At 46.8% G+C, this 21780-nt stretch overlaps 1 protein-coding gene across 1 annotated transcript in view; it reads left to right on the plus strand.

The window, feature by feature from the left end:
* The window catches only part of ERBB2 (erb-b2 receptor tyrosine kinase 2), a 72339-nt gene that overhangs the window by 36991 nt on the left and 13568 nt on the right, over positions 1–21780 (plus strand). Inside the window, exons 8-17 of the mRNA XM_084804515.1 lie at positions 963–1079; positions 1563–1689; positions 5518–5591; positions 5745–5835; positions 7072–7271; positions 11978–12110; positions 12560–12650; positions 16648–16808; positions 19370–19417; positions 20389–20527. Coding sequence (XP_084660641.1) covers positions 963–1079; positions 1563–1689; positions 5518–5591; positions 5745–5835; positions 7072–7271; positions 11978–12110; positions 12560–12650; positions 16648–16808; positions 19370–19417; positions 20389–20527 — 1181 coding nt within the window. The remainder of the gene's footprint in view (positions 1–962; positions 1080–1562; positions 1690–5517; positions 5592–5744; positions 5836–7071; positions 7272–11977; positions 12111–12559; positions 12651–16647; positions 16809–19369; positions 19418–20388; positions 20528–21780) is intronic.

Below are 21780 nucleotides of genomic sequence, written 5' to 3' on the forward strand. Positions count from 1 at the left end.
GACAAAAATGGGTATATTCAATGTACGGAATAGCCTGTAGAATCATGGAGTAGTAGGGTTGGAAGGGGCCTATAAGACCATCGAGTCCAACCCCCTGCTCAGTGCAGGAATCCAGGTCAAAGCATCCCTGACAGGGGGCTGTCCAGCCTCGTCTTGAATGCCTCCAGTGTGGGATTGCCCACCGCCTCCCTAGGTCATTGGTTCCATTGTTGTATTGCTCTAACAGTCAGGAAGTTTTTCCTGATATTCAGCCGGAATCTGGCTTCCTGCCACTTGAGCCCATTATTCCGTGTCCTGCACTCTGGGGTGACCGAGAAGAGATCCTGGCCTTCCTCTCTGGGACAGCCTTTCAAGGACTTGAAAAGCGCTATCCTGTCTCCCCTCAGCCTTCTGTTCTCAAGGCTAAACATGCCCAGTTCTTTCTGTCTCTCCTCATACGGCTTTCTTTCCAGTCCCCTGATCATCTTCATTGCCCTCCTCTGAACTACATGTAGTTCTCATGTAGATGATTGCATGTGGTAACTGCACATATGAGTACACATGGTATGTACATGCTAGGAAGCTATGACCAGTTGTAGCTTCCAGGACATGTAGGAGCTATGTCATGTTTTCCCCACTGCCTAGCTTAACCTAGCCACTAAATATGCTAGCCTTCCCTGATCTTATGCCACTCCTGGAAGATTTATTTTATTTATTACGTTTCTGTACTGCTCAATAGCTGAAGCTCTCTGGGCAGTTCGCAAGATGATTAGTGTCTGAAAAAAACTCCAGGGAAACGGGAGTGATATAAGCCTTGAATCGTTGCTGGAAACTTCTATTGACACACCTTTTGTCATCTAATTTCATGGTGTGTGTGTGTGTGTGTGTGTAACTGGAATCTGGCTCCTTGCAACAGTACATGTATGTAATGTGTAGACTATGCTGAATCTAAGATCTCAGTTGCTTTCTGTGTCTGATTACAGATAATTACTTGGCTGCAGAGGCCGGCTCCTGCACTTTGGTGTGTCCTACGAATGCCCAGGAAGTGAGTGTGGGTGCCGTGCAGAAGTGTGAGAAATGCCCCAAGAAATGCCCAGCCGGTAAGAGCAAGGATTGCCCGGTGAGGGTAGGAAAGCTGTTTCCAGGAGGACTCTATATTTCCAGTTATACACCAGCCTTTGTATTTTGTCACACACATTTACTTCAACTCTGACCCCAGCAACCTGGGGCATCATCTGTGCTTGCAGAAATGGTCAAAGAGAGTTTTGGAAATGACTTATGGGTGCTGCACAAATTTTGAAACTGACATGCATTTCCTTTTGGAGTTTTGTTTTGACTTTATTCTGCCACTTGGGTATACTTACCCCACTTCAACCTCTTTGGTTTTGTTGGAAATAGCTAAGAAATAGCCCCCATACTATTCAGCACCCAAGAATGTCCAAATTGGCCCTACACTCCAAAGGTTCAGGGCTTGCGATGTGATGTGCGCATTGGCTGGTCTACATTGTTGGCCTATGACATCCATTGACTCATACACATCTTTCTCCCCACTTTCCCTTATCCCACACCTTTCTCTCTTTCAGTCTGCAATGGCTTGGGAATGGAGTGGCTGAAAGGGGTTCGTGCCGTCAATGCATCCAACATCCACCATTTTGCTGGCTGTACCAAGATCTTTGGCAGTTTAGCCTTTCTGCCAGAGACCTTTGCAGGGTAAGTAACTGAGAATACAGGTGCGAAGAGTGTATCAGTTTGTGTGATACATCCTTGTAGGTATACCATGCGAGACAGCTCTGGTTTTAACTTTGGAAGGGCATGTGCAAATGAACTGCTGTGAGGGTGACAGAGCTAGTTTTGTGGCTTTTTAACAACATACTACTTTTGTTCCATGGCAAGCTGTTTTTAAAACAAACAACCACAAAAACAGCTGGGCAAGTGATGTCATCTCTTGAAGAGTTTTGCAACTCTTAAAAAAGTTTGCATGGTTTTTCTTGTTTTTAAGCAACATGAAGACCGAGTAGATAACTTTATAAACCTATATGTAGTGCTTAGAAAATACTTTTTTCTTATTTCTTGCCTAAGGTAGACAGGGAACCTGAAGTGTGTAGGGTGGGGCAAAGCTGAAGGCAGAATCAGCACTTGATTCAGGGGACTGTATGTCTGTCATGCAAATTGCCAAACTAAGGAGAAGCCTGGCTTACTCCATGAGTAAAGAATTTGCTGTGGTTTCTCTTCTGTATGTCTATCTGTATCTAAAGTCTCCTCTCTGTCCTTGGATGAGAAGTAGCGGTCAGATTGTCCCATGAGCAGGCCTGCGTATGCATATTCCACATGACTGCACCATTTGTTGTTGTTGTTCAGTTGTTCAGTCGTGTCCGACTCTTCGTGACCCCATGGACCATAGCACGCCAGGCCTTCCTGTCCTGCGCTCTCTCCCGGAGCGTGCTCAAGTCCATATTCATTGCATCAGTGATGCTATCTAGCCATCTCATCCTCTGCCGTCCCCTTCTCCTTTTGCCTTCAGTCTTTCCCAGCATCAGGGTCGTTTCCAGAGTTTTCTCTTCGCATTAGGTGGCCAAAATAGTTGAGCTTCAGCTTCAGTATCTGTCCTTCCAATGAGCACTCAGGGTTGATTTCCTTTAGGATGGACTGATTTGACCTCCTTGCAGTCCAGGGGACTCGTAAGAGTCTTCTCCAGCACCACAGTTCAAAAGCATCAATTCTTCGGCGCTCAGCCTTCCTTATAGTCCAGCTCTCACAGCCATATATTACTACTGGGAAAACCATAGCTTTGATTATATGGACCTTTGTCGGCAAGGTGATGTCTCTGCTTCTTACTATGCTGTCTAGGTTTGCCCTAGCTTTCCTCCCAAGGAGCAAGCGTCTTTTAATGTCATGGCTACAGTCACCGTCTGCGGTGATCTTGGAGCCCAAGAAAATAAAATCTGTCACTGCTTCTATTTCTTCCCCTTCTGTATGCCAGGAAGTAATGGGGCCAGATGCCATGATCTTCGTTTTTTTAATGAGTTTCAAACCAGCTTTTGCACTCTCCTCTTTCACCCTCAACAAGAGGCTCTTGAGATCCTCTTCAATTTCTGCCATTAGGGTGGTATCATCTGCGTATCTGAGGTTGTTGATAATTCTCCCGGCAATCTTAATTCCGACCTCTGATTCATCCAACCCGGCGTTTCTCATGATGTACTCTGCATATAAGTTAAATAAGCAGGGTGACAATATGCAGCCTTGTCGTACTCCTTTCCCAATTTTGAACCAATCGGTTGTTCCATGTCTGGTTCTTACTGTTGCTTCTTGACCCTCGTACAGGTTTCTCAGGAGACAGGTAAAGTGGTCTGGTACTCCCATCTCTTTAAGAATTTGCCACAGTTTGTTGTGATCCACACAATCAAAGGCTTTAGCATAGTCAGTGAAGCAGAAATAGATGTTTTTCTGGAATTCTCTTGCTTTCTCCATGATCCAGTGAATGTTGGCGATTTGATCTCTAGTTCCTTTGCCTCTTCGAAACCCAGATTGTACTTCCGGTAGTTCTCGGTTCGCATACTGCTGAAGCCTAGCTTGTAGGATTTTGAGCATCACCTTGCTGGCATGTGAAATGAGCGCAATTGTGCGGTAGTTTGAACACTCTTTGGCGTTGCCCTTCTTTGGAATTGGAATGTAAACTTACCTTAACCAGTCTTGTGGCCACTGTTGAGTGTTCCAAATTTGTTGGCATATTGAGTGCAGCACTTTAACAGCATCATCTTTTAGGATTTTAAATAGCTCAGCTAGAATACTGTCATCTCCGCTAGCTTTGTTGTTAGTAATGCTTCCTAAGGCCCACTTGACTTCACTCTCTCAGATGTCCGGTTCAAGTTCAGTGACTGCACTCTCATGGCTATCAGGGACCGCACCATACAAATATCAGATTAGGAATTTGTTATAAAGTCAGCATCCTCAGAATGGCAGCTTTCATTTTTAAATTCCATATGACCACCGAGAAATGGGTGAAAACACAAGTGGCACCACACGCCAGCAGCTTTATTCCATTGCCAGAAACCTTTACTATTGGAAGCCTTCCCCAAAAGTTTAAGTTGCATCTTCCTCAGAGTTGAAATCCAAGGAAAAAGAAGAGAGCCAGTGTGGTGTAGTGGTGAGAGTGTTGGACTGGGAGTTGGGAGATCTGCGTTCTACTCTCCACGTGGCCAAGGAAGCTCACTGGGTGACTTTGGGCCAGTCACAGACTCTCAGCCCAACCTACCTCACAGGGTTGTTGTTGTAAGGATAAAATGGAGAGGAGGAGGATTATGGACGCTACCTTGGCTTCCGTAAGGAGGAAAAAAGGTGGGCTATAAATGTAATAAATAAATAAATAAATAAATAAGAAATGGAGAGGAGGAAGGAGGACAAAACTTGAATTGCATCCACTGGCCCATGGGTGCTTATTCACACATCATGATAAGCCAGTGCTGCCAAGAATCCTGGCTTATCATGATCGAGCAAGCATGGAGGTTCATGCTGCTCGATCATTCCCACCTGGCTCCTTCTGCAAGCGGGAGCGGTGAAATACGTCATGGACCCTCCATCCATGTTTTGTTTATCATGACATCCAAACCAGGAATTCTGGCTTGTCTCTCTCAAAATAAGCCAGTCATAAGCTAACAATAAATCACAGCTTATGACTTTGGCTTATTGGGGGCAGGGGGATATGAGCCAGAATCCCCAGTTGGACGTCACAATAAACAAACCACAGGAAAAGGTACAGGAACAATTGGGCAGCATGCACCTGTGCACTTATTTGATCATGATAAGCCATAAGCAACCCTGGCTTATGATGTGTGAATGGTGACAGTGGGCACTTTTCAAGCGGATGTCCTCCCCTTCTTATCAATGTGTCTCCATGTGGAAGAACAAGTAACCTTGGAAGCATTAGAGGGTTGTTGTTGTTGCTTTTTACTGCCCAGTCAGTTTTCCGCATGATGAACGTTATCACAATTCCTGTGAGTGTGTTTGTGTGGAGTGAAAAACATTTTGGCAGCTGTTTCATCAACTGAATAGAATAGAAGTAGTGGTTAAGACGCTGAACTGCAGACTGGAAGGTCGGCAGGACAGCAGTTGGAGACCCGAGCGCTGCGTGACGGAGTGAGCTCCCGTCTTCAGTCCCAGCTCCTGCCAACCTAGCAGTTTGAAAGCAAGAAATTGCAAGTAGACAAATAGGTGCCGCTTCGGCGGGAAAGTTAACAGCGTTCCGTGCACCTTGGTGTTCAGTCATGCCGGCCACATGGCCATGGAAGCGTCTTCGGACAGCGCTGGCTCTTTGGCTTAGAAATGGAGATGAGCACCACACCCTGGAGTCGGACACGACTGGTTGGGGACACCTTTGCCTTTACCTTTTTTAAAGTAGTTACCACTAAAGTTACCAAGCATGCAGCGTTTGATGTAACAACAAGGGGTGGAGGAGCTGTTTTAGAGTGTGTGTGTGTGTGTGTGTGTGCATGCACGCGCCCTTCAGTTCCCCTCAATGTAGTTCCCTTCCTTTCTCTTCAGGGATCCTTCCACCAATACCCCGCCCCTGGATCCTGAGCAGCTTAAAGCCTTTGAGAACTTAAAGGATCTAACAGGTATCTAAGAAGTTATTTCTGGGAGCTGTGAACACCACCCACCATCGCCTTGGACAACAGGGTTGCTCTGTTGTTATGTGGGCGTAGCGTAATTAATCACAAATTAGGTACTCTGGAACTCAGATCTTTAGATCTAACTTCATGTTTTCATAGGCTTCTTATATATTGAATCGTGGCCAGAGACGCTCTTGAACTTGAGCCTCTTCCAGAATCTTCAGGTGATCCGGGGACGAGCACTCTACAAGTAAGCGCTCTCGTAGCATTTTGGCAGAGGTGACATCTGTGGTGTAGCTAAGAGGCTAAGCTCTGAATCAGGAAGTCCAAATCTGAGCTCATCTCTGCTACAGACTCACTAGGTGGTCTTAGGAAAGCTGTCAGCATTTACATGTATGACTTCCGCCAACCCCAATGAATTTTGTGGCTCTCCAAATAGATATGATACCCCCCTCCTCCTTTCCAGACATATACAAGTGAATGCTGACAAATGCATTTCGGTGGCTGTCAGTATTCACTAATGTGTGTCTGTTTTATGACATTCAGAAAACCTGTCTGCATTTCCATAGGAATGTGAACATCACCAAAAGTCCAGGTATTCATTGTTACATATATGAGCAAGTCACCTGGCCAAGAGCAACCTCTGGGATACTTAAGGGGACTGTTGCAGGGGTGCAGAACCTGTAGCCCTCCAGATGTTGGGACTCCAACTTCCATCAGCCCCAGCCAGCATGGAAAGTGGTTGAGGATGATGGGACTTGTAGTCCAACATCTGGAGGGCAACTGGTTCCCTGTTCCTGCCTGAAGGGGTTGCTGCACTGGCCATTCCTCCTGAAGGGAAGCACCTCCTGGGGGCTGGTCTTTCAGGTGGTGGAGAAGCACTCAGTGGAGGTGGCCTCGAGCAGGAGAGAATCTGGTCTCTTACCTTCCACCAAAGGATTGTGTGCTGTTATTGGCAAGGTGGGCCTGATAAAACCAGTTCTGCTTCATCTTTGCATTGTGCCGAAAGCTCGGATGAAGGGCTATAGGGCAGGAAGGAGAGGAGATAACCCACCCCTTTCCTCTCCACCCTACAGTTCTTCATCCAAGCCATTACCGCTGTGGTTTCAGTACTGCAAGTGAGGAATGAGGCCAGGCCCCAGGCCTGCCATTTCCCTTCACTTACATGGCAGTATGTGAAGAGGACTAGAAACAAGTAGGTTAGGAATCTAAACCGTAATACATGCCCCCACCCCCCATAAGCCTAAGTATCAAACTGTATTTATTTGAAATATTAATACCTCTCTTACTAACCTACACAATCTCGAGGTAACTTGCAGTATATTAAGACTCCAATAAAACAGACAATTGAGATGCTAGTGGATTAGTAAATACCTAGCTCAGTGCGGGATGGATGGATCGATGGATCGATAGATAGATATGGTGGCTGATTCTGGCATTGTTCCCTTGCCCTTCCTGACTGGGTAGCTTTTTTTTCTTTTGACAGTGGAGTCTATTCCCTAACACTGCAAAACCTCAGCATCACCTCGCTGGGCCTGCATTCGCTGCAAGAAATCAGCAGTGGAATGGTCCTTATCCACCACAACCCCAACCTTTGCTTCATCCAAAGTGTTCCTTGGGGAGACATCTTCAGAAAGCCCCGTCAGACGCTGTTCCAGAATGACAATAGCCTAGCTGCACAGTGTGGTGAGTGTGCATGTGCACAGCCTATTCCTATAGAAGCTCTCCTCATCAGCCTTTTCAGATCTGGGAGTCACCTGTTAACCCTGGTATTTTGGGGTGGGTGAGATGGGAGCAGTGTTGCTAAGCATATGGAAATTCTCATACACAAAAGAGAAGCAACTGACTAACTCATTATTAGAACCCTAGTGATTTGAGGTGATCAGGCTAAAATCACTGGATCCTATAAAGGGGCTGAAGTCACTGGATCATTATAGGGGCTGAGATAAGGACCACACCAAGTTTATAGGAACGTTGAAGATCAGTTGAAAGACACCCATACGAACTTCCCTTCCCAAGTTTATAGTGGATGAGTGTTTGGCCAGAAGCCCAGACGTTTGACCTCGCAGTCCCAAAACGTGGCACAACTGCCCCAAAGTAAATAGAAACAGTGAAGATCCTGTTCCCTGAATCTAAACTCATTCATGTTTACACACACACACAGCTAATTGCTGGCCAAGCAGTTTAGCATAACGTGAATCCCAATTTTGGATCAGGGTAGGAAGTGTGCACTTCAATCCAGGAATGTCCACAGAAGAAGCACACCCCCCCCTTGCTCTGGGGTTCTTGTATCAGTTTTTAGGAAAGGGGCCTCTAGGGGTTTACTGTTGTCATTCACAGTTCCCATGGATTTTCCAGTGGCAAGAAAATATGCCTTCATATTATTGCAACATCTTCTGCCCTAATGTTGTTGCTTCTCTTTGTTCATTCACACATATCCCCTATGCAACTCCCCCCGTGGCCTTCCTGTTGAAAGAAAACCATTCTGTCCACATTCTCCCCTTCTTGCATTACCAAGAGATACATCAGGTGTTTGGAACACACAGTTGTTTTGGAAAGCAATTCCACAGTCAAGAGATTCACAAATTGTTATATTAGTAAATCAAGCACAAATTGGAACAGTTTTGCACAGGCTTTGAAAGTTCACAGGCATCTTCAAAGTCCAAGTCTACAAGGTTACTTGTTATCTCTGAACAAGGGGAAGAGGCCTGAGAGAAGGAATTATTCCTTCTAAATTTGACTGGAAATTGGGAAGAGGAAATGGATAATAGGGAATTCACCTTTATTGACAGGAATAGATGTCTAAAAGAGAGATTCGTAAGAAGTAAATTAAATATATTAATAATTATTATACGGATTGAAAACACATCGTGTCATAAGGACCTCCACATACGGCCTGAGACCTTGCTCTTTTGTGAGCAAATGTACAAGAATTCAGGATTGCTTAGTGCAGCATTCATGCAGTAGGTCTGCTGGCCTGTGATACTTTAGGCAGAGGCAAGCAGCCAGCAAAAGTGTCTTTCCATGGCTGAGAGAGTTAGAAGATGAGAGCTGGCAGTGTGTCCAGAATGGCCCCGAGAGATGAAGCCCCTCCCCAGGAGAGAGAAGAGGGCTGGGGGGCCCTTTGGGCGGAGGACATATTGTGGGCCTGGTGTGGGCAGATCATAGCCAAGGGGATGAGTCAAAAGGAATTCCTCTTTCAATCACTCCTTTGGGTTGGGCAAGACTGAGGATCCACCTTCTTTCAGCAGAGGCTTTAGTGAGAGGAAAGCCCTGGTGTGCAGGGGGTGGAGAAGAGCCTGCCAGTCTAACCTCTAGACGCAAGTGAAGAGGGGTAACCATAAGCTGTGGGTGGGGTGGGGTGGTGGCTTTCAACGGGTTTGAGTGAGATTGTTCTGGATGGGTACCTTTCTCAGGGCCTCAGCTAGTTAGTTGTCTGGGCAGAGTTTTTTAGGGCACTCAGCTGTGAGACGGGTTATTGTAGCTTGTGGGTTTTGGAGTGAACTGAAGCCTGTTATGTATTGTGGAGGTGAGGAATCTTGGGCCGCTATAAGCATAGTGCGTGGCAGAGTGTGCTGTTGCAGTAGGAGGCGATGACTGGTGATAAGGTGATTTAAATAGTTATGTAGTTTCCCCTTCCACTACATTTCCCAGGCCAGGTAACTCTGGGGACTTGCCTGCACGCCCCTCTAGGCTACGGATGCTGTTGATGAATGCCAGGTTAGTTCATGGAAAAGGGTGATTTCTGTTGGACCGAACTCTGGAAGAACGTGCTGTGTTGGCTTCTATTACTGAGACCTGGTTGGATGAAAAGGGAGGAGTCAACCTCTCCCAGATGTGTGCACCAGGGCTCTTGTTGCATCACTAGGCTCTACTGGAGGGGTTGGGAGAGGAGGTAGCCTTGGTCTATAGGGAATCTATCTCCCTGATCAGGTACCTGGTCCAGCAGTTGGTGAGGCTCTGAATGTTTATATCTGTGATTGGGATCTCAAAACAGGATAGAGATTTTGTTGGTGTGCCAACCACCACACTGCCTAACAGTCTCCCTGCCTGAGCTGACAGAGGCGGCCTTGAGTGTAGTGTTGAGGACCCCAATTTGGAGGTGTTGGGGGACTTTAATATTTACACCAAGGCTGCCTTGACATAGAGGTGGCTCAATATTTCATGGTCTCCATGTCAATGATTGACCTATCTTGGTTAATATCTGACCCAGCATATGTGGCAGGACATGCTGTAGATTTGGTTTTCTATATTGGATGAGGAGATAATGATCTGGAGGGGCAGGGGGACCAGTACTCACCCTGTTGGCATGAACAGATTACCTGATAAGCTTTAACCTTGAGGCTGCCTGTAATCTCCTCAGGGATGCTGGACCAAATTTAATGGACCACCCCAGGAGGCTGATGAATCAGGATATTTTTCTGAGGTCTTTCTTGAGGATTTCCCTGCAGACTTAGCTGGCAGTCTCACCAAGGCTCTGGTCTCCACTTGGAATGAGGGGATGATCCGGGCTTTTGCTCCGGTGAATGCCACCCCTGCAGAAATGGGCACCTCCATTCTGCTGAAGCCGTTGTCTTGCAGTCTAAAGAGTCAAGTTGCTGTAGCCAAGCTGCTTGTCGTACAGTCCATGAATGCAGCACAGTAGGACTGTATATGCTTCATACTGCTTTGGAGTTTCTGCCATTGATGAGAGAGCTGAGTGCGCCGTCAAAGCCAGCAACTGGACACTGTTGTTATAATGCAGCACCATTCATCTCTCTGTGTTTTGCAAGCCAGTTTCATCTCTCTGTGTTTTGCAAGCCAGTATCTCCACAGCTGGAATCTCACTTGCTTGGGACATCTTGTGGCGTTACCTTTATAACTGCTGTGAAATGAACATCTGAAGCCCCCCTCCATGAGAGAGAAATTGTGGGGACTCAAACGGAATGCTTTCCTGGACATCAGCCACAGCTGTCTTTGATCTCCCCTTCTGGGGAGAACATTATATTCTTCATTATAATCAGAAATCACAGATGTGGGAATTAATGGGACTTGAGTTACATGTATGGGGATCCCCAGATTGAGTGCTCCCAATTGAATGAACCTGATCAAGTGTGCTGTTGATCTGGTGCAATTTTTATGGCCTGTTGAATATTTCAGAAGAAATAACATATCAGCTCTCAAACTAAGACAATTTTGAAATTTAACTCCTCGCTTACTGACCTTTGTGCCTGGAGGCATTTGAAGAACCGCATTGTTGTTTCACATGTGCTAAAATTGGATCAGTCAGAGCAAATATTATGCAGCCTGTGACTCCTCTTAAGGAAGTACAGGTTCAGTTCCAAGACAGGACTGTATCAGAAGTTCAACTGTCCTGTGCTCCTTTTCTTGTAACCAGTCAGATGGGTTGGAATGAATGAGTTCACACGTGGGATGGTACATGCAAAGGGATGCATGTTGGGTAAACAGTTAAAAGGGATTTTACGGCTTAGGCACTGGAGTCTCTTTCATAGACACTAAAAATGCAGAAATGTTGGCTAATAAGTTATCATATGCAACTAAGGACTTGGGAAATTATCTGCTCCATTAACTAGGTCACTCACACAGCTTACATGGGAGCCTCAAGCCATAAGCGAAGTGCTCCCATTGTGGGAATCCATCACTGAAAAGGTCTATCAATTAGTAGTTTCAGGGATCCAGTTCCTCCAAGATAACATCTCTTTGGCCTTGGGCTCCACCCAGGTTCACACAAAGCAGTGCTCTAGGGATCGTTAGGACCACTTTCAAGGGCCAGATCCCCATGGAAGGCAGCAACTTAATTAATCCAGACAATGTGAATTGTCTTTGGAATCTACTTGGAAATTGGTAAATGCTTCATATGATCTCTCACTTTGTGTGTGTTTCTAATCACTGTGGAATCCACACGGACCTTGCAAATTTTTCCATTGGCTCCTTTACATTTTCAGATTGACACTCATTTTGTAATTTACTCGAGAGACTCTAACCCCGGGGCTGGCAGTTCAGTGCCCACAGGCCCCGCTGCACTTGCAGCCAGCTCCCCCTGCAAGAGGAGTTTCCTTTGTCATCTCTCTTGTTCTGGGAACCTCTGCCTGTGTGTTCCTGGGAAGCTTAGCTATTCTAATGCTTCCCGAACCAGCCCAAATTCAGTCATGGGACTGGGAGTCTAAAGGGAAGTCTACGTGCATGTCAGAAACCAAATGATTTCTTCCTGTGTTTAACCTCATCCTCAGCAACCCCAGAGCTGTCCAGGTTCCCTGAATTAGGAGTGAAGCTCTTCCTGACATTGGTTTACCTCTTTCAAGAGAAACGTCCATTGCTGACCTCTGGCTCCCCGCCTTTGCCGATAGCAAGTTAATGGGTCATAAGCTCTGCCATGTATCATCTCTCCACAGAAATCCAAGGCCAGGTTTGCTTCCACCTGTGCGCCAAGGGGCATTGCTGGGGACCTGGAGCAACTCAGTGTGTGTCCTGCAGTGGCTTTCTGCGTGGGAAGGAATGTGTCAAGAGCTGCAGCGTTCGGGATGGGTATGTGACAACGGAGAAGTGGAGCAGGAGGCCTTCCTGGTTACAAAAAACCTGTGGTAGGGGAAGAATGACCCTGGAGGTGCTGTGTAGAAAAGAGATTACTCAGTCATAGTAAGGTCTAGAAACTTGCTAGATCTCTTCCCCCGCCCCCATCCCCAAATGAAAGCTAATCTTGGTATGTTGGGTCCCGTGTCATTTAGCAAAGTCTGTGCTCTACATCGAAGAGATGTAGAAATAACATACACATCACCTCCCTATTTTTTAAAACATATATCTCTTATTTTTTTTAAAGAAGTATACAGCCCTGATTGTAAAGTTATTCTGATGAGAATTGCACCAATCGATTGTGGCTTGCAAAATTCCAGGGTGTTCTGGGAAGTTAAGGGAAGCTGGCAGGAGAAGACATAAAACAACCTTAACTTTGGATTAATTTGGATTTGCAATTACAGGGACATTCGGGAATATGTCAACGGGACACAGTGCTTTTCATGTCATCCAGAGTGCATGCCCCAAAACGGGACAGAGTCCTGCTATGGATCGGTAAGGACGGGGTCAGCGGGAGGGCCAGGCTGAAGTGTATTGAGACCCTTATTGTATTCTGAAGCTGCCTTTCTTCAGCCATACACTGTATATGTCCTTATCTGCTGTTGGTTCATGTTCAAGGAGGTGCAAGCATCCACTGCCTCCCTTCCAGTCCAGCCCCCAAAATCTAGGTTGGAGAAGAAGTTGTTAGCTTGATCCCAGTCAGTCAAACAGAGAACTGAAAATATCAGTCTCTCCAAAAAAATTTTTAGCAGGTAATGTCATCCATGGTTAGAGCAGCAGTTATCATACTTTCTACTATCAGGCAGTCCTTTCCACATTGACTTACTTAAATTTATTTTACTTATTTAGCTATTATAATCCTTCTATACCGCTTAATATATTAACATCCCTAAGTGTTTCACATTAAAACGTCTCTGCCAAGGTACTTGGAGCATCTACTGTGGAACTTCTACATATTGCAGAGGGTCCTCGTGCATGTTCCAAGGTTGCACACACTGCTCTATGTGGGACGCTGTCACCCTGTGTGAACAGAAAGCATGTCCAGGACCAGTGTCAGCACATGGAACCCTTATACCTGCCCTGGGCCCCCTTTAATCTGTTTTTTTTTGGGGGGGTACTCTGATCAGTGCTTGATGGCTGGGCTTGGCAGCGGCCATTTGAATTCCCGCCAATGTCCTGAGCAGTGTTGGGGCATTGTGGGAAATCAAAATGGCGGCCCTCAAACCCATCCACCGGTTGCTAATCTGAGCACTGCTGCTGCCATTGCCAAGTAAGCCTCCCACATCCCACTGAGGGGTTTCACCAGAGGGGCCTTTGTTCATGGCCCCCCTCAAAACAGCCCTGAGTATGTCCTAGAACGCACCCAAGAGGTCAGTTCAGACCATTATTTGGGGGTACGTAAACAAAATGTATGCTTATATGCTTCCTCCTCACCCCATCCGCCTCTCCTTCAAGCTCTAGTTCCTTCTCTCACTTCTAGTTTACATCCGAACTGACTGAAAGTGGTCTGCGTGAGCCATGTTTTGTTTGCAAAGGCAGGGTTCATTCCTGTAGTGCCAAACTGTTATGCCAGAACCAATCCAATGCTCCCCTGTGGCTGCGCATTGCACTAGAGCTGCACGACGGAAGCTTGGTAGCAGTGGGCAAGTGGTCTTTCAGGGAAGCTTGTCTGCCATGACTTAGCTGTTCACTGAGGAATCTCTGATAATCTGTGGAGAATCCCCAGTATCTTGAAATCAGTGGAGGCTGGCAGCTCTGAGCTCCGTGGGGTGGTGGATAGCCTTTAGAGTTCTGACTGGTTCTGACTGAAACCTGGAGCAGATTCACCACCCCACTGACCTTGGAGCCATCAGCCTCCACTGCTTGAAATAGAGTTTGGAAAGCCATTGTACCACAGCAGCCTTCCCTGCAACCTGGCTGTCAGGAGCGCCCTAGCTGCCTCTTGCAGTCCCCACCAATAGCCAACTCAGGACACAGACGACGAGGAATTCTTTCCAAGACTTTATTCCTTTATTACTTTATGACTCTTTCAGAATACTAGTCACTAGCGCCAAAGCAAGGAACAGCACTGGGGAAAGATAGCTGAGTAGCCTAAGCTCCAGTTAAGGCAGTTGGTCCCCGTCTGAAGGAGAATCACGGGAAGACCCTGAACTTATGGGCTAGGGAGAGATCCTCCCTCTTTCCCTTGGGTCCTCGGGACACGACCGTTGTTTGCACGCCAAACGTGCGCTATGCCTCCTTTCCGCGCCCTCCATCTGTTGTTGCTCCCTGTGTCTGCGCCGAGTGTCCAGCAAGCCCCCCTCCAGCACTCTCTCGTTGCCAGGGTCACTATCTATCCCAGGAATGCTGGCAGGAGGAATCTCTGCCTGCTGCTGTACTTGTGAGAGAGGAGCGAGCTCCTCTCCCACGGATTGCTGTTCCTCCTCAGAATCAGAACTGCTCTGGGGTCCTATTGGCTCACTTTCCACCCTGGCACTGGCACCCTCAAAAATGTGTTGGACTACAACTTCCATCATCCCCAGGTAACATGGTCATGACTGGGGACAGTGAAAGCCGTAGTCCAACGTAGGTGAAGGGCACTAGGCCGGAGCAGCCCAGACTATAGGGTCATGGCTGCAAAACCAGATGCGTGTATCTGTAGGGCAGGGGCTCTGGAGGCGTTTACCAGCTTCTCTCTTCTCACGCCATTTGCACTGGAATGTTAAAAAAGAATTCCTCAGACCTGTGTGAAACAAAGCCGCCAGCTGGCCGGTCATGCGTAAAACTGTGACATGCCAGAAATGAATGATTAACGTGAAAGACGCATTTGTTTTTGCAATGGTCCTGGTCAAATTACATCAGAAGTTCACAAAAAAGAAAACAAAGAAATACAGTTTGTTGCTACAGGGGCAGCCTATGATTATATTCTTTACACTTTCCTGGCTTCTCGGATGTCTTTTTGTTTTGCATTTTGTATCTTGCTGACATGATGCTATTCTGTTTGGTGACCATTAGAGCTGCAACATGTTGATCTGTTAATCCCATGCTCCTGATTAAATGAGTAGTGTGTGTGTATTGTTACATTTTAATGCCCCCCAAAAAGGTCACAGGCACCATCTTTAAAGAAGCATTCTTTCTTCTCTCACACACATAAAGGAATGCCTCTCTAAGGTCATGCCTGCTGTGACAGGTCTAAAAATGCTGTGACATCATCTAAAAACAAGGAATATGTTTTATTAACTGGGATTTATTTCATCTAGTGAATGCCCAAGGTACTATAGGTCTGTGGCCTGAAAATGAATACCTATTCAGCTTTTCTGCAGAGCCATGAGGACTGGAAGCTTACTTATTTTTACAAAAGGAAAAGCTGGGATTCTATAAATACCAGCGGTTATACCGGATATTGGGTTCTTTTCTCCGCACCCATGAGGGTTTTGAATGTGTTCAGTTTTTTTGTTTTTGTTTTAAGCAACAGCCTGTGTTCAGTGGATATCAACTTTTGTTCCCAGGCAGTCTTGTGAACACAGAATGCAAGGCAATGAATCCTGCTTATAAGGTATCTAGCCTTTTGAGTCCACACATGTATACCTGGCATAAGAGAACAGGCTGAATTTTCCTACACTACTTGTGTCTGTCTGTGGCCGGAACTGACTATTCTTATGGCCTAAGACAGCCTTTCTCATCCTCCAGATGTATTAGTCTGCAACTCCCATCATCCCCAGATAGCTGGGAATGATGGGAGTTACAATCCAACACCTCTGAAGCATGCTGGGTTAGGGAAGTCTGGTCTACGTTCCCAGGTGCTGCTGCCCCAGCCATAGTGCTTCCTCCTTTATGGAAGAGCGAAAACGCCAATGGGCTGCCAAAGATTTCAGATGCTGTAGGTGAAGCCAGGTGTGGACTTCATATTGGACAATGAAGTAACAATTTCTTACAGACATTTAAGGTGTAATCCTAGGCATGTTTATACAGAGGAAAAGTCCTACAACTCCCAGCATTCCCCAGCCAGCATAGGGTTGCTGGCTGGGGAATGCTAGGAGTTGTAGGACTTTTTATCTGTCTGAACATGCATAGAATTGCGTCCTTAGAGTGTGATTCACCTAAAGTGAAGCACTTTGAAACTTCATTTACTTCAGTGAGAGAATCTTAACCTGCCCACTGAACTCAATGGGCTATAGTATTGCCCACAATATTACAGAATCCAAGTTACACAACCATTTACTTCATAGGTAATGACATGTGTAACAACAACAACAACAGGATTCTCCTGAGGCAACTTTGCAACAGCCTCAGACCCAGTGACTCCAAATCCCTAGATTGCTATCAAGCAGCCGTTTTTTTCTGATCTGTAGGTTATGTCTGTCTATGGGCATGTCAGCAACAAGTCAACTTGTATAATAAAATAAAGGGCTGGTATTAAATGTAGATCTGCATATGACAGCTGAAATGAATGACTTTCCTTTCTCTTCACTTAATGGAAGGTCTCTCCCTCCCTCCCTCCCTCCCTCCCTAGGAGGCAGACCAGTGTGTGGCGTGTGCCCATTACAAAGATGGCCTCTCCTGCGTGGAGCGGTGTCCTAGCGGTGTGAAGGTTGATGGCTCTTTTGTACCCCTCTGGAAGTATCCCGACGAACAAGGCATCTGTCAGTCATGCTCAAGCAATTGCACCCATTTGTGAGTCTGCAAGAGAGTTGAGGAGGTGGGGTGGGAGGGGCGATCAGCCATATATATGTATGTATGTATGTGTGTGTGTGTGTGTGTGTGTGTATGTATATATATATATATATATATATATATATTTATTTATATATTTAAATTTATTAATTTCGTTTCTGTACTGCCCAGTAGCTGAAGCTCTCTGGGTGGTTCACATGGGGCACCGGCAATTTTGCCTACTTGGCCATGGGAAGTTGGGAGGAAGAATGATTACGGGCGCAACCTTATGGCAGCTCAACAGTGGCTAGGCAGCCGTAGGATTTTTCATTTTCTGGGAACCGACCTCGGAGCCAGCACTCCGAGGTTGGTTCCCAGAAAACTGCCTCCCTGCCCTCTCCCCCTCGTAGGTGGCTCAGTTCACCCTCAGCTCCGCACTCAGAAGAGCAGTGTGGAGCAGGGGGAAAGGGGGTGTTCCTGGGGGCAGGGAGGGATGGCAGAAGTGCCGTTACGCTTCGTATGTGCCATCCGGCCTCTCCCCCCGACTCCCGCTCTGAGGCGCCCTGGCTAGACAGCTGAAATCTGCCGTTTAGCCACAAATGCAGGGTGGCCGGAGTGTGGAGGAGAAGATCCCCTCCGCGCTCCGCCCACCCTGCATTGGATAGTCGGTTGCCTCTGAGTTCGGAGGCTGCTGACTATCCCCATAGGATTGTGCCCTAAAGCTGCAAAGATACACCAGCTCTGAAAAGTAGCAAGTGGCAGTTTAAGGGGAGGGTTCTAGAATGCCCCCCCCCTTCCCCACGGATTAATATTCTGCTCTCTCTCTCTCTGTTGTGCTTGTACAGTTGCTGTTGCTATGATTATTTCTTAAGTAACATTTATACCCGATCTTGTGCCTTGGTCTTGGGACAGGTTTCCCTGAATGTTAAGAAAAACAAACCTTGAAAAGACCAGGAAGAAAGACCGTAGCTCAGCCTGCTCCATGTTTTTTACACGGGGAGCACTCAAAAATTGTATCCCCACCACAACCACCTTTGCAGCGGTGCTGTACATGTCTGAAGTGGTGCTGTACATTCTCCACTGCTGGGCTGTACCACCTCATTCCATTTCAGGGGCAGGAAACCTGGTGGCCGATGGATGTTTTGGGCTACAACTCCCATAAGTACCAGCCAGCATGGCCAATGGTCAGGAATTACTGGAGTTGTAGTCCAAAATAAATGGAGGAAAACAGGTTTCCTAGCCCCATCTATTTCATGTGTAGACATCAACTTACTAGGAAGTATACTGCACCAGGGCACGCACCAAGATATTCTGGTGCCTGAGGCAGAAATGCACATGGCGCCCACCTCGTAATGTACATGGGACCAGGAAATTCTCCTGCACAAGCCCCATTGAGCAGTGCAAGTGCTCTTGCACCGCTCTCATTCACTCCAGCATTCACTGCCCCTAGGGTTCAGATCCACCAGTCTTCCACTCAGCTGACCGTAATGACACCGAAAACCAGCCACCTGAGGTGTCCGCTTCATCTTGCCTTATGGTAGAGCTGCCTCTGCATTGGGCTTGAGGAAACCAAGGTCAGTGTCAGGAGCGCCCCTGCTGCCTTCTGAAATTCTCAAGTGGCCAGAATCAACACGCGGACGATAGGGCTCTTTTCCAGGGCTTTATTTCCATTCAGCCTAATGACGCTTACAGAAGCTAATAGCATGAGCCTAATGAGGGAAACTTAAGAGAGCTGCCTACTAGGGATTTCTAGCCTTAGTGAATCAGCTGATCTCTGTTTAGAGGGTAAAGGCGGGAAACCTCTGGACTTAAGGGCTAGGAGGCGAAACTCCACCCCTTTCCCGTGGGGCAGCAGGGTGCAGCTGTTGATGTTGTGCCAAGCAGGCTGAGCGCCTCCTCTTGGCGCCCTCCATCTCCCGCTTGTCCCTTCACCGGTGCCTAGCGTCCCGAAGCTCCAGTTGTCCCTCCCCCTGCCTGCCAGGGTCGCTACCACTTTCAGGAATGTGAGCAGGGAGGGGCTCTCCCTCCGGCGGTGCCTCTGAACAGCGCGCGGGTTCCTCTCCCACGGTTTCTATCTCTTCCTCAGAATCAGAACTGCTTTGGGGTTCTATGGGCTCCAATCCAACCCTGACAGTCAGCAAACCCAAATACAATTTCCTGAGGAGTAAACATTAGGATCTTTTAGTTTATGGAGCTTATAAAGGTTTATAAAACCCTTCTTTAAAACCCTCTAGTGCTAGGCATGTCTTTGACAGCTTCTCGTGTCGCTAATATTTCAAAGCACAGGAATCCTTGTTAACTCTTATTCAGTTGTGTTTCTTTACTCTTCCTGCTATTCTGACATTTATGCTTGCTTTACTTTTATCCAGATTGTTCATAGTTTGTATTATTGTTGTTCATTTTAATCCATTAAAAATGCAAAATGAAAGGCAAGTTAATATGGCCATAACCCTAACTTTGTAAATTGTGAGCACAGGGTTTTGAGTCAGGCTTGGACTCCCACACTACCCGTTTCAAAACATGTAAAGCAATATTTCCTAAATGTAATGATTGTTTGACACAGCTGATGTTCCTCTTTCCAGGTGTGTGCTCCGGGATGAACGTGGCTGCCCTGTGGATCAGAAACCCAGGTATTGGACTTTGTCTTATTTCATTTATATCTCACCTTTCTTCCGTGGAACTCAAGAAGTTGGACATAGGGCATATTGCATGTAAAGGATGATGAGGGAGTGTTACGGAACTTTGAATTTTGGGGTGCGCAAAATTTTTGTATGAACAAAAGCTACATTCATAGACATAATTATGTGTGATCAGGGGATTCAATATTCTGAAACATCTCGGTTTTATTTTTTCAATGACAGTATGTTTCTGGCCCTATAGCGGCACAGCAAGCCTTTCAGGGCTGCTGTTTTAAAGGCTGCAAAGTACTCTGGTGTCCTGAAGTGCGGTAGAAATAATGAATTGAGCAAGATTCACAGGAGAGCTGCAAAGATGAAATAATATTCTGTAGTTCCATTAGTGCTTTTGCCAAGTGTTCCTATTCCCTGGCACATATTATCTCAGTAATCCTTACAATGACCCCGTAAAGTGGAACAGTATCCCTATGAAGAGGCTTGCCAGGGGCCACTCGGTGAATTCATGGCTGAGACAGGGAACACAGTGGTCCAGTTCATAGCCCGTGGCCTTTGTCACTATCCTATAACAGCTCTAGAAGGTCTAAGAGGCAAGTCCTTTGAGGAAAGAATGAAGGACATGGGGATGATTACTGCAAAGAGAAGATGCTCGCAGTTTTCAACAGTTTAAGCTTTTAAAGGATGTCTGAACGAACACAGCTGTTTGTAGTTTTCAGGATGAGATATGAAGCAGTGATACTACAGAAAGGGCTAATGACTGGGACGTAATTCTCCTTTGGATTTTGCACTTCTCTGAATTTTGTGATGTGGTTCTCGTCTCAAAGCAAGATACCAAAGTGTGTATATCAGGATAAAGTATATTTAGAAATGTGTACTTTGGGAGTTTAGAAATGTGTACTTCCATCCAAGGCGGAAGAGGTTCGCCATCTCTGCATCAGGCTACTAATTTTCCTCCCCCGCCCTTCCAGCCAGGCCACGTCCATCATCGCTGGGGTGGTGGGTGCTGCACTCGCCCTGGTTCTGTTGCTGCTCATCATCATTTGCATCAACCGGAGGAAGCAGCAGGAGAGGAAACATACAATGCGGCGTCTTCTGCAGGAGACGGAGGTATGGTTGGCAGCTGTAACTCATATAGGATGGGGGAGACCTGGCTTGGCAGCAGTACCTGTGAAAGGGACCTGGGTGTCTTAGTGGACCACAAACTGAACATGAGCCAGCAATAGTGTGGTGTAGGAGAGCCAGTGTGGTGTAGTGGCAAGAGTGTTGGACTGGGAGCTGGGAGATCCGGGTTCCAGTCCCCACTCGGCCATGGAAGCTCACTGGGTGACTTTGGGCCAGTCACACACTCTCAGCCCAACCTACCTCACAGGGTTGTTGTTGTGAGGATAAAATGGAGAGGAGGAGGAGGATAATGTAAGCCGCCTTGAGTTCCTTGCAAGAGGAAAAAAGGCGGGATATAAATGCAATAATAAATAAATAATAAATAAATAATGTGATGTGGCAGCTAAGAAAGCCAGTGCAGTCTTGGGCCTCATTAACAGAAGCAGTGTCCAGACCACGGGAAGTAATAGTTCCACTCTACTCTGCATTAGTCAGGCTGTGTTTCATAGAATCATAGAATAGTAGGGCATCCCTGGCAGATGACTGTCCAGCCTCATCTTGAATGCCTCCAGTGTGCGAGAACCCACTACCTCCCTAAGGAATTGGTTCCATTGTCGTATTGCTCTGACAGTCAGGACGTTTTTCCTGATGTTCAGCCGGAATCTAGCTTCCTGTCACTTGAGCCCATTATTCCATGTCCTGCACTCTGGGATGATCAAGAAGAGATCCTGGCCTTCCCCTCTGTGACAACCTTTCAAGTACTTGAAGATTGCTATCCTATCTCCCCTCAGTCTTCTCTTCTCAAGGCTAACATGCCCAGTTCTCTCAGTCTGTCTCATAGGGCTTTGTTCCCAGTCCCCTGATCACCTTTGTTGCCCTCCTCTGAACCCTCTCCAGCTTGTCTGCATCCTTCTTAAAGTGCGGTGCCCAGAACTGGACACAGGGCTCCAGATGAGGCCTAACCAGGGCTGAGTTAGGACTTCCCAGGATTTGGAAGCTATGCTCCTATTAAGGCGGAATGCTGTCTCCAGTTCTGGGTGCCCCATTTTAAGGAGGACATTGACAAGTTGGAGCGCATCCAGAGAAGAGCAACCAGGATGATGAGGGGTCTGGAAGCCAAGTCCTATGAGGAGTGGTTGAAAGAGCTGGGTATGCTTAGCCTGGAGAAGAGAAGATTAAGGGGAGAGAGGATTGTTGTTCAGTCGTGTCCGACTCTTCGTGACCCCATGGACCATAGCATGCCAGGCCTTCCTGTCCTC

The sequence above is a fragment of the Heloderma suspectum genome, chromosome 6 (assembly GCF_057233095.1).
Source record: "Heloderma suspectum isolate Gila_16-S chromosome 6, 16-S_ref, whole genome shotgun sequence".
In the NCBI taxonomy this organism is placed as follows: Eukaryota; Metazoa; Chordata; class Lepidosauria; order Squamata; family Helodermatidae; genus Heloderma; species Heloderma suspectum.